This window comes from Ricinus communis, chromosome 6, assembly GCF_019578655.1.
Source record: "Ricinus communis isolate WT05 ecotype wild-type chromosome 6, ASM1957865v1, whole genome shotgun sequence".
Lineage (NCBI taxonomy): Eukaryota > Viridiplantae > Streptophyta > Magnoliopsida > Malpighiales > Euphorbiaceae > Ricinus > Ricinus communis.
Window position 1 is genome coordinate 18,048,198 of NC_063261.1, and position 12,347 is coordinate 18,060,544.

Sequence of the window (12,347 nt, forward strand, 5' to 3'; positions counted from 1 at the left end):
GTTTACGAGAAGGAACAGCTAGCAATCTTATTTGTTCTTCACAAATGGAGACACTATTTGTGTAACTCCCATTTCATAATTAAGACTGATCATGAGAGTATCAAGCACTTATTACAACAAAGAGAATACACTATGGTGTAGCAGAAGGGATTAACGAAGTTATTGGGCCTGGACTACAGCATTGCTTAGAAGAAAGGTGTCTAGAACAAGGTGGTTGATGCCTTGTCCAGAAGGGATTGGTCCTAACAGGAGTCAGCAGATTGCCACAATATTGGCTCTATCTAGTGCCAACTTGGCTACACGAAGTCATTGATAGTTTTGTTAATGATTCCTCTAATCGGGAAATTATTCCAGCTTTGACCATTGATCTAGCAGCTAAGGAGCATTATGTGTACAATCAGGGGATTCTGAAGTATAAAGGAAGGATTGTCTTAGGTAATCAACATGATCTTAGGCAGAAAGTCATAATTTCTTTTCATGATTCTTCTATTGGTGGACACTCAAGAATGATGGGCACTTATAATAGAGTAAAGTCTCATTTCTATTGGTCAGGTATGAAGAAAAAGATATACCAATGGGTGGCCAATTGTGATGTATGCTAGAGGTGTAAAGGGAAAAATATTATATGTCCTCGGTTGTTATAGCCCTTGTCTATTCCTTCACAAGCCTGGCAATCCATTTCTATGGATTTTATTGAGCAACTTCCAAAAGTAGAAGGTAAGAATATTACTATGGTAATTGCAGACAGATTAACTAAGTGTAGTCATTTTTAGCATTATCACATCTTTTTACAGCTCAGAAAGTAGCAGACCTTTTCCCAATGTCTACAAATTACATGGTTTTCCTAAGACCATAATTTCAGATAGGGACAAAATCTTCACAAGCCTATTCAGGCAGGAGTTATTTAAATATGTGGGAGTCCAACTTAACCTCAGCTCAGCTTATCACCCACAATCTGATGGGCAGACTAAGAGAGTAAATAGATTTTTGGAGAATTACCTAAGATGTATGTGTTTTGAGAAGCTAAAATGTTGGAGTAAATTGTTAGCATTGGTTGAGTGGTGGTATAACACCAACTTCCACAGCAGCATTCAAATGACTCCATTTGAAGCATTATAGATTTAAGCCTGAACAATTACCACTGATCCATGACATTACTACCCCAGCAGCTGTAGTAGAAGAGATGCTAATTGACAGGCAACATATGGTGCAGCTGCTAAGGGATCAACTTGCATTAGCTTAACAGATGGCTGATAAGCATAGAAGTGACAAAGAATTTCAGGTTGGAGATATGGTGTTCCTTAAACTACAGCCTTATAGACAGAGTTCAGTGGCAGTGAGAAAATGCTTGAGAATATCTATTAAGTACTTTGAGCCATATAAAATTTTAGCAAAAGTGGATACAGTTGCTTATAAACTAGAATTGCCTAGTGATTCACAAGTACATTCAGTTTTCATGTGTCCTTTTTGAAGAAACAAGTTGGACCTACTAAACCAATTTGTATGGATTTACCAGCAATTCATTCAAATGGTGGTTTCAAGTTGTTACCTACTATTATTACAAGGGAAATCAAAAGGAAGAAGCAAACGGTTGTTCAAGCCCTAATGGAGTGGTAACCTCAGCCCTACTGATAGTACTTGGGAAGATTACAATTTCTTGAAGTCTCAAATTCTAGAGTTCTCCCTTCAAGACAAGGAAACTCTTAAAGAGGGAGGTAATGTTACATACCCAGCCCAAGTGAATGGAAAATGATTAGCTAGCCAAGAATAATAGCAGCTGTAGTATTTCGTTTATTAGTAAGAAAGCTGTCAATTGTCATTTAGCTTATTTATCTTTTAGTAAGTTTGTTATACCAGCTGATAGTACAAAAATTGAGGTAGATTCGATAAGATAAGAATGACCTATATAGGCACCACATATTGTATTAAGGGTATCCATAATTTAATACAATCATTATTCTTTCTATTTTTTTCTGTCTCTCTCTCTCTCCTTTTTCTCTATGTTAACTATTGTGTTATGCAACAGTCTTTTTGAAGTATTTATGCATATAGATTTACGCATATAGATTTACTTGACAGTTCTCAGACATATATTAGGTCAAGTATGCTATTTCCTTCGACCACAAATAGACTGCAATATCTAACTTGCCCAACAATGCCAGCTTTCACCACTAATGTCTTGGTTTTCACATAGAGAGTCATGAGCTTATCATTATTATTATTATTATTATTTTATGGTTCACATGGCTATTTTTGCATGTCAATTAATTCCATGAGCCACCTGCATGTCTTGTTACTAATTTGATACGAAACGACCTTGCTCCACTCTAGACATTAAGTTGGTTTTTCAAACACAAGCCAACATGTCCACCTTGCAAATAGGCTTTCACATCCACCTATCACATGGCTTTGCTTTCCTTGTTTCCTTACATTGTGGGATCTCTTTGGAAAGGTACTAGTCCTGCCCTTGATTAATATATAGCCAAGCTACTTCCTTTGCCTTCTACCCATCACAGCATAAGCATTGAGAACTCCAAAACCAAAGCTCTCCTCAACTTTTTTCTCTAAAACTCTCTTCCGCTATAGAATAATTAACAAGATGATCAGCACCAAGAAGCTCCTCAAATTGGCAAGAAAATGGCAAAAGATGGCTGCTATCAGGAGAAAACAGATCCCTTTGCCAAAAACCATCACACGAATTGATACAAGCAGTTGCAGCGTACCTGCAAAAGCTGAGAAAGGTTGTTTTGTTGTGTACTCTGCAGATCAGCAACAATTTCTGCTACCTTTAGAGTATCTTAACAATGAAATAGTAAGAGAGCTATTCGACATGGCAGAAGAAGTGTTCGGTTTGCCTAGCAATGGACCTCTCACATTACCGTGCGATGCAGAGCTTATGGAATATGCAATTTCTTTGATCAAACAGAAGGTTACTAGAGACATCGAACAAGCATTGCTGACCTCCATAGCTAGCAGTTGTTCATCATCTTTCCATCTCCAACATCAAGCAACAATCCACCATTTACCAATTTGTAGCTTCTGAAATAGATACAATTAGAACTGTAAATATAGATTACAAGTGTACATTAATATACATCATCAAGAATCTCAAAAATTTTGGTCCTATCTAGTTTTTTCTCCATGGAATATAAATTTCATTATCAATATGCTGAAATTTTTTGGTATGGCAAGAAAATGAGACTTGTAATGGAACCCAAAAGGATTCGGTACTTTCACATTGCCTGAAAGTGTATGGACTATTAAAAAAATGAATTTCGTGGATTATGCAATTCCACTAACAAAAATGCTATAGAGCGTCATATCATAATTAGCCATTAAGGTTCAGGAAGAAGAATATTTATTTTCCACAATTAAATAATAATTCCAGTCATATGTTCACTTGCGTAAGAACCCTGTCTAAGCTTCATTACTGTACGAATGTTTGAAAAACTTGTAATAAAGAGGAAAACAAAAAAAAATTAATGCTTACAGAGTTGACCACTTGACCTTACAAAAATGTTAGCAGACGGTTAGGCACATTCTCAAGAAATCAAGAATCTGGAGACATTGTGATCTATGAATCATTAGCAAAACCAATAAGAGTTGCGGAGAAAATGAGGTTAAAAGCCATACTTCAGGAATTGCAAAAAAGAAAACATCAATAACTAGGCCAACATAGCGAGCATCTTCTCTGAAGTAACTAACCATGTGCTTCTGCACTGAAAATAGCAATAGAAGATAGATTTTTACCAATCACAAAAGAAAAAAAATATCCATTCTAGCTTTCCCTTCAATAGTTTAGATATATATGTGCATACCTCTTCTTATAGTTAGTTAAGATTCCTTGGTTTCTGTTATGTTGCAGTCTTGTGTTCTATATCTTGCGAATTATATACTTACCTATATCTGATTTTGTTAATTATACAGAGATGTACAATCACACCAACAAATTCCGTACCTGTACTTATCATAATGGTACAGGGTGATAATGGAAAAAATACATAACGTTGGACAACTCTAGACTGGACTGGCATCTAAATTACAAGCAATTCTGTTCTGATGTGAGGTAGGAACTCCATGTTATCTGTTAGGTAGTTCTTAGATGTATGGGCCCAACTTCCCATCAATGGAGGGGTTTCTTGAATGCAAATAAATTGTTCTTAGAAGTATGGTCATGACCCACTCGCCTAAGCTCCACCTTGCATGGTAGATTATGAACATAAGAAAACATGCCTGACCCGTAATCAATCTCTCACAACCACCTATCACATGGTTTTGATTCCATTCCATGTCCACCTGCATTGTGGGAGCTCACCGGAGTGGATGGTGTCTGGCTTTGGTGAATATATTATCAACCTACTTGCAGTGCCTTCTACCCATCACAAGATTAGCATCCAGATCAAGAATATAAAGGTTCCTCCTCTATTTCTTCTCTTAAAACCCTTTCAATTCAGTTACTAATCTAACAAGATGATCAGTGCCAAGAAGCTCCTGAAATTGGCAAAGAAATGGCAGAAGTTGGCTGCTATCAGGAGAAAACGAATCACATTACCAAACACCATCACAAGTATTGATACTAGCAGTTGCACCACATCTACAAAAGCTGAGAAAGGTTGCTTTGCTGTGTACTCTGCAGATCAGAAACGGTTTCTTCTTCCTGTGGAATATCTTAACAATGAAATAATCAAACAGCTATTCGACATGGCAGAGGAAGAGTTTGGATTGCCTAGTAAGGGACCTCTCACATTACCATGCGACGGAGAGCTTATGAAATATGCAATTTCTTTGATCAAACAGAAGGTTACCAGAGAAGTAGAACAAGCGTTGCTGACCTCCATTGCTAGCAGTTGTTCGTCATCTTTCCATCTCCAACATCAAGCAGCGATCCGTGAATTACCAATTTGTAGCTTCTGAAAAGGTGCAATTAGATCTGTAAACATAGATTTATCAAGTGTACATTAATATACATCAACGAGAATCTCAAAATTTTATTCCTGTCTAGTTTTTTCTCCATTAGAATATAACTTTCACTATCGTTATACTGAATTTTTGGTGTTAGACATTGGCATTTATTATTTTAGTATGGCCAGAAAATGAGAATCCTGATGGAACCCAAAAGCATTTGGTTCCTTCACATTGGCTGAAAGTGTTTGGACTATTAAAGAAACGAACAATTCATAGATAATTTAGTTCCACATATAGAAAGCCATCCTTCTCTCCCATCAATTTGGGCATAAATGAAATTCTTTGATTGTGCCAAAATTTGCATCTCCCACTCACCCTGCCACCATATATGGCACCAGTCCTCCACCTCTACCTTCAGAAACTCCACTTTTATCAGTCCAACACCTTACTATTCAGAAATCATGTATAATATGATTGTTCTATATAAATTTCTTATGTAATTTTTTTTTTGTTACAATGTTTTTAGTAATTTAAAATATATATTTGATTGCTAAATCTTATAAATTAAAATACAAAGCTAAATATGTTTATCCAAAAATTTTAAGGATTTTCAATAATTACAATTATTAAAGTTTAATATTAAAAAATCTTAATATTTAGGATTCAGCTTCTATTTTTCAATTTTAACCAAACGTATGCTACAAGATCTTTATATACATGCAATTCATAGATACATCATCAAAATAGACCTCATAATACATTAGTTGCACAAGAATCTTCAAAAAGAGCAATGCTTTCGTGGTGGATATGTTTCAGACATCAAAATTTCTTAAGAACTCTTGCATGCATTTCAAAAACTTTTTAGTTTTCATTAATTATCATTAATTTATAATAATTGATTTATCAATTATGTTATGCTATTAATAAAATATATTTAAAATTAATACTTATATTGTATTGAGAAAATGCAGAATTTTACAAGATATTGGTCAATTCAGACTGGCATCTAAATTATTACCATATCTGTTTCTGAAAGACTTGTGCACAACGGGTTTCATTTATCTTTCAGGCAGTTTCTTGACATATTGGCTTCCGGGTCCTACTTGAAGTCTCTTTGTAATACCATATAAATGTCAAGATTGCATAATAAAATGTCCACAACTATTTCAGTCTTCACCACCAATAATTGAGTTACTTGGCATAACTGAATGTATCCATGTTATCCTATTCTTTCCTGTGGTATGCATTGTTTTGCTTTTAATTTGCTACGATATCCACTTTTATATCTGCTTCACTGACCACCTACTTGGCAGAAAGATTGCTACGAGTGATATGACCCAACATGCCCACCTCCCCAATAGCCGCTTACAACCACCCACCACATGGTGTTGCTTCCCATTTATCCCTACATTGTCTGCCCTTTGTGAATATAAATTCAAGCTTACAACCATTGATTTTATCCATCATAAGATTTGCATTATTCGCTATTCTAATATCCAAAGCTTTCTTTCTCCATTTTTCTCCCATCGATCTTTACCTTTATAGAGTACCAAGATGATCAGCACCAAGAAGCTCCTCAAGTTGGCAAGAAAGTGGCAGAAGATGGCTGCAATCAGGCGAAAAAGAATCGCATCCCCACAAATCATAAAGGCAAGTACAGATATTACAAGTACATCATCAAAAGCAGAGAAAGGCCAGTTTGTTGTGTACTCTGCAGATCAAAGACGATTTCTGCTTCCATTAGAATATCTTAACAATGATATAGTCAGAGAGCTATTCGATATAGCAGAAGAAGAGTTCGGATTGCCCAGCGATGGACCTCTTACATTACCATTTGAGGCAGAGCTTTTGGAATATGCAATTGATTTGATAAAGCAGCAGGTCACTAAAGATGTAGAAAGAGCATTCTTGACTTGCATAGCTGATCGTTTCTGTTCATTGTCTTTCCATCTCCAACATCCACTACCAAGCAATCATTTTCCAATTTGTAGCTTCTAAATATACTTAGACTTGTAAAGAAAGACATTCTTTTTCAATAGATTTTTGTCAGAAATTCTATCCGTTTTTGTAGTCTCCGATCAAAACCCACAAGTCTCTGGCCAAATTAACATGAAAATTAAAGATAGCCAGTCGCTCAATTCTTGCTAAAGGCGCACAGAATATTAAACCTGAAAAAAAAACAACCTTTTTTAAAAAAAAAAAAAAAACAATTGTAAATAACAGAGCAAGGACAAAAAAAGAAAATAGCCCCAAAAAAGAAAAAAGAGAAAAGAAAAGAAAAAGGAGAAAACCTAATCCTGGTCAGCTTCGGCCTAAAATTATATGCATGTTTTGCATATTCTGGAAATTCATTTACATTATCTTTTTGGAAACCTTACTTCTAATCCTTAAACAGCAGTGAAATCCTTATAAAATAAATATTTTTACATGCGAAGAAATTCTAATCCTGATCAGCTTCGGTCTGAAATTATATACATGTTTCTATATTCTGGTAATTTATATACATCATCTGCTTCAAAATTTCAATCGCTCTCTATCACCAACAATGGAGGGACCTTATGACTTACCTGAAAAGTCCTCTGACAACAACAACAACGTCAGCAACAACAATCATTGCACTACTGTCTGTGGGAACGCGAGTAACAATAACGCAATTCCTGCCGATGCGAATACTGAAGGCAACAGTGAAGCGGTGCTTATGCCATTCCCTTATAGTTATCTATATGAGCAAGACAACGATCACAACGGCAACGCAATCATTGTGAATGCTGATGTAGCGAACAACAATATTGGAGAAAATTTCATGCCATTGCATTATGATCAATTTTTGTACAGCAACATGGGGAACAATAATAATAATAATAATAATAATAATTATTATAATAATAACAACAATGCAATGGTTGCATATGAGAATGTATCTGACAATGGTATTAAAGGATATTTCAGGGGAATGCCTGTTGGTTATCGATTTATGCCTAATGATGAAGAGTTAGTGAACTACTTGAAGCACAAGGTCGAGGGTTTTCCCTTACCTCTTGGCCTTGTTCATGATGTTGATATATACAAGTTCCACCCTCATGAACTCACTGGTTAGTTTTTTTTTTTTTTCTTTTTTACTTCTTCATCAGAAAACTCACTGCTTAGTTAGTCTTGCATGCATGTCTGCCTTCATGTTTAAATTTAATTATACTTCTCCTCGTTTTATTTATACATGGAAAGATATAAAGAAAAAAAAAATCAGTTATTACATACAAGATATGAACTTAACATGAAAATTATATAATTGATTATTTAACTTAATTACGATTAGGAAAGTATGAGCTAATAGGAGAAAGGGAATGGTATTTCTTCACTCCTAGAAATAGAATATCCCCAGATGGGAGTAGGCCATCTCGAAAAGCAAGCAATGGCTATTGGAAGCCAACTGGAAGTGAGAAAGAGATTCCAAATGAGAAGAGCCCTGTAGGGGTTAGAATGTCACTAGACTACTACGAATTTTCGAACACGGAAATTCAAAAGAGGAAGCAATCTTCTGGTACGAGAACGGACTGGAAAATGCATGAGTATATTGTAAAGCAGTACAAAGACAATGGCAATGACTACAGAAAAAAGGTATGGACGTTAATGATTTTACTCATATTAGTGCTTGTATAGAAATTCCAGGACATGTTCTTTTCTTGATTTTTCTTTTTTCGCTTCTATCAGTTTCATGCATTGGCTCTTTGCAAGATATATAAAAAGAAAGCAAAAAATGATGAAGATGAACCAGCTGCGGGGACTTCAAGTTCTGTCCCAAAAAATGCACCGATCCAATCACAAGAGCCTTCTAGCTATGGATTTCAACCCATAAGTGGATTTGAAGAACAAGCTTACTGGACACAGATGATGATTACTGCAAATAATCTTTTGGTTCCACAGGGAACAACTTACGCAGAATTGGTAAATAATAAAGTTACAAATGTTCAACCTGTATCTGCGCAGATTGTGGAAGATCAGAGAGATAATTCTTGTCCTGATAGCCAGCGTCAGAATGATGACTCTTGTCCTGATAATGAGCATCAGAATGATGATAGTGGTCTATACTGTATCGTGCATTCTTCTCGAAGTTGGAATAAGAGATTGGAAAAGAATCCTAATTAAGTTCAAGTTGTAGCACTCCTCTTGCATCTCAATGTTGCTGATAGCTAGGAGGATGTTGCTGATACCTCAATTTGCTAATTTTTGAGTGATGAGTTTTGGGTCTTTTATACATTTTTGTAGCAACATAATTGTTATTTTACAGCAGCAGAGGTTTGCCTTTTATTTTCAATGCTTCTACTTTGTATCAATTATTACCTATCTTCCAACCAAAGTTTTAATATGAGGACAGAACATAGCATTTATAGGAAAAATGAATTTGAAACTACTAAAGCAAAACTAATGCCACTTGTAGTGGCTACCATCCAAAAGCAGGGATGTGTTATCCAAAGTATATGCATATATTTGCTTGGCAGTTCTCAGACATATTGGGTCTACTACAAATAGACTGCAATATCTATCTTGCCCAACAATGCCAGCTTTCTTACCTGATCTAATGTAGATCTTGGTTTTCAATAACTGTAGCTATTAGAAGTAGATCCACATTCAGGTCATGAGCTTACCAATTTTATCTTAATTTTTCTGGTTCACATGGCGATCGAGTTTGTTGTAAAATTAATTCCATGAGCCACCTGCTTGTCCTGTTTCTAATTTGATAAGGAACAACCTTGCTCCACCTTGAAAATTAAGTTGGTTTTTCAAACACCAGGCTGTCCACCTTGCAAATAGGCTTTCACATCCACCTATCACATGGCCTTGCTTTCCTTGTTTCCCTACATTGTGGGATCTCCATGGAAAGGGACTAGTTCCACCCTTGATGAATATATAGCCAAGCTCCTTCCTTTGCCTTTTACCCATCACAGCATAAGCATTGAAAACTCCAAATCTAAAGCTCTCCTCAACTTTTTCTCTAAACTCTCTTCCGCTACAGACTAGTTAACAAGATGATCAGCGCCAAGAAGCTCCTCAAACTGCCAAGGAAATGGCAAAAGATGGCTGCTATCAGGCGAAAAAGAATAGCCTTGCCACAAACTAATTATGCAAGTGAAGATACAAGCAGTTGCAGCACATCATCAAGAGCTGAGAAGGGTTGTTTTGTTGTGTACTCTACGGATCAAAAACGATTTCTCCTTTAGAGTATCTTAACAATGAAGTAATCAGAGAGCTATTCAACATGGCAGAAGATGAGTTTGGATTGCCAAGCAAAGGGCCTCTCACATTACCATGTGAAGCAGAGCTAATGGAATTTGCAATTGGTTTGATTAAGCAACAAGTTACCAGAGATGTAGAAATGGCACTGTTGACTTCCATTGCTAACAGTTGTTCTTCGTCATCTTTCCATCTCCAACAGCAAGTAACAAGCCACCAACTACCAATTTGTAGCTACTAACGTGTTGTAATACTTTTGTAAATAATACATATGTTGATAGATTTCGTTACAGTTCTCTGAAATTTTCCATCAAGTTGGTCATTTTCCCTTTGTTTTCCACATACCAAATTCAAACAAACATCTTACAAATAAATAACCAAAACCCATTAACATTATTTTATTCAACAGTTGTATTAGTAAGAAAAAGAAATTCAACCAGAAAAGAATCCTGGAAACTTATTCACAGAATAAAAAAAAAAAATAACCTACTATATTCTTGATCATCCAAAATCATTACATTCAAATTAAAGAATAATGATGATAAAAGGAAAAAAGACGACAGCATTCTTATTACTAGGTTTGAGCTTCTAACATCTTCCTAGTTTCTTCAAGCTTATTAGCAATTTCCTCAAGCTTCTCATCAGGATCAATGTAACCTTGTTCCATAAGCTTTTCTTGAATTAGCAAAACAACCTGGAGATAAAGTCTTCGCCTGATTTCATGTTCAAGATAGTCCTTGTTCTTTGGCTTCTTGGTCATTAAGTCCGGGTCAGAGAAGCGACCCGATGAGAGGATTGGACTCCGGGGCAAAAAGGGATGCCTAGGCTCTTGGCAGACTTTTAAGTGGTGTGAGATTAGGTTTGGTGATGGTTTGCAAGGCATAAACACTATGAGAGAAAACAAGCAAAGTTTCTCCACCGACGAATCCACGGTGAGATAGGAGAAAATAATAGGGATAACTTCAAATTTGAAAGATAAATGTTTAAATTTTTAAAAATTATAATTTAACCCAGTAAATGTTTATTGTTCAGTATATATAGCAGGTCCATAGTTTATTACAAAATAATATATCTAACTTGTTAAAATCTAATAATTCAATGTTTAAACTTTTAAAAGTTGTAATTTAGTATCTGAAATAAAAAATTATTAACTTATAGACAAATGACACTCTATTACATTTTCATAGTGAAATATAATATTTCTATGCAAGATAGTAAATTTTTCATATATACAATAAAAATTATAAAGATAAATTAAATATTATACATGTCATAAGAAGATGTATAAGTAAATAATATTATAATTAAAATTATCATCCTCAATAATTATCAATTTCTATTTTAGATATTTATAGTGATGGGATAAAAAAGACAAAGTGTCACTCAAAGTCAAAGTTGAATAGAGATTTCTTTAAAATAATTGATGAAATATCGAAAAAATAGTATAATTATAGTAATAATAAAAACAGTGTATTAATATATTAAAAATAGATATTTTTTTAAGATTACTCAATATTTTATTCTTGTTACTAAGCGGATAATATGTGTTTTAAGATTACAAGTCTGTAATTGCTATTAACTTGCTATATGCAGTCAAGTATTTATCAAAAAAGTTCACACACCAAATAGTAAATTTTAAAACTTTAAATATTTAATTATCAAATTTTAACAAGTTTACATACCATTTTTGTAATTAACCAACTCTTTTTATATAAATTACCGGTTCTATACATTTAAATGTTAATAATTTCCGGTTTCACACATTAAATTGTAACTTTTAAATTTTAAGAAGTTTATCCACCATTTTTATAATTATTCCGAAAAAAAATTATTTTGTTCTGTTTTTTTAGTTTTATTGTGTTACTTTGCATGGTTCTTCTAATCCCCATACCAGGAGTATTTATCCCCATTTCCAATCCACAACATGTCACTAGTTGTTGTTATTGCTGCTGCTGCTGTTGTTGTAGAGAGTTAAATTGAAGATAGGCAGGATTAGTCATATCTGATGACATCCCAATTGCTGGAAAATTGGTTGGACAAGGAGGAAATGTCTGCATCAAAACACATACAAAAGAGAATCAAAGGTTCGGTTAACCAGATAAAGTTGCAAACACTTGGAATTATAGCTTTAACTTAGCAAAATTATGATTCCATTACCTCTTTTGCGATCAAATTATTGATGTTAAAGTCAAGCCTTGGATTGACAGCAGCTA

At 34.7% G+C, this 12,347-nt stretch overlaps 4 protein-coding genes and 1 pseudogene across 5 annotated transcripts; all 5 read left to right on the forward strand.

Moving 5' to 3' along the window:
* The first annotated feature begins 2,495 nt into the window (after positions 1-2,495).
* On the forward strand, positions 2,496-3,215 carry LOC8266886 (auxin-responsive protein SAUR68). Its single transcript, XM_002522628.2, has one exon. The coding sequence runs from the start codon at positions 2,600-2,602 to the stop codon at positions 3,041-3,043; it is 444 nt and encodes a 147-aa protein (XP_002522674.1). The 5' UTR covers positions 2,496-2,599; the 3' UTR covers positions 3,044-3,215.
* A 953-nt stretch (positions 3,216-4,168) lies between these two features.
* LOC8266887 (auxin-responsive protein SAUR68) lies at positions 4,169-4,991 on the forward strand. Its single transcript, XM_002522629.4, has one exon. The coding sequence runs from the start codon at positions 4,471-4,473 to the stop codon at positions 4,912-4,914; it is 444 nt and encodes a 147-aa protein (XP_002522675.1). The 5' UTR covers positions 4,169-4,470; the 3' UTR covers positions 4,915-4,991.
* A 1,230-nt stretch (positions 4,992-6,221) lies between these two features.
* LOC8266888 (auxin-responsive protein SAUR68) lies at positions 6,222-6,965 on the forward strand. Its single transcript, XM_002522630.4, has one exon. The coding sequence runs from the start codon at positions 6,460-6,462 to the stop codon at positions 6,901-6,903; it is 444 nt and encodes a 147-aa protein (XP_002522676.1). The 5' UTR covers positions 6,222-6,459; the 3' UTR covers positions 6,904-6,965.
* Positions 6,966-7,247: 282 nt separating this feature from the next.
* LOC125370377 lies at positions 7,248-9,138 on the forward strand. Of its 2 annotated transcripts, none has more exons than XM_048375492.1 (2): positions 7,248-8,520; positions 8,614-9,138. In XM_048375492.1, exons 1-2 carry the CDS (start codon positions 8,383-8,385, stop codon positions 9,046-9,048), a joined length of 573 nt encoding a protein of 190 aa, XP_048231449.1. In that variant the 5' UTR covers positions 7,248-8,382; the 3' UTR covers positions 9,049-9,138. Both variants share the same exon structure in this region; 1 of them encodes a protein (XP_048231449.1).
* A 683-nt stretch (positions 9,139-9,821) lies between these two features.
* On the forward strand, positions 9,822-10,426 carry LOC8266891 (annotated as a pseudogene).
* The last annotated feature ends 1,921 nt before the right edge of the window (positions 10,427-12,347 follow it).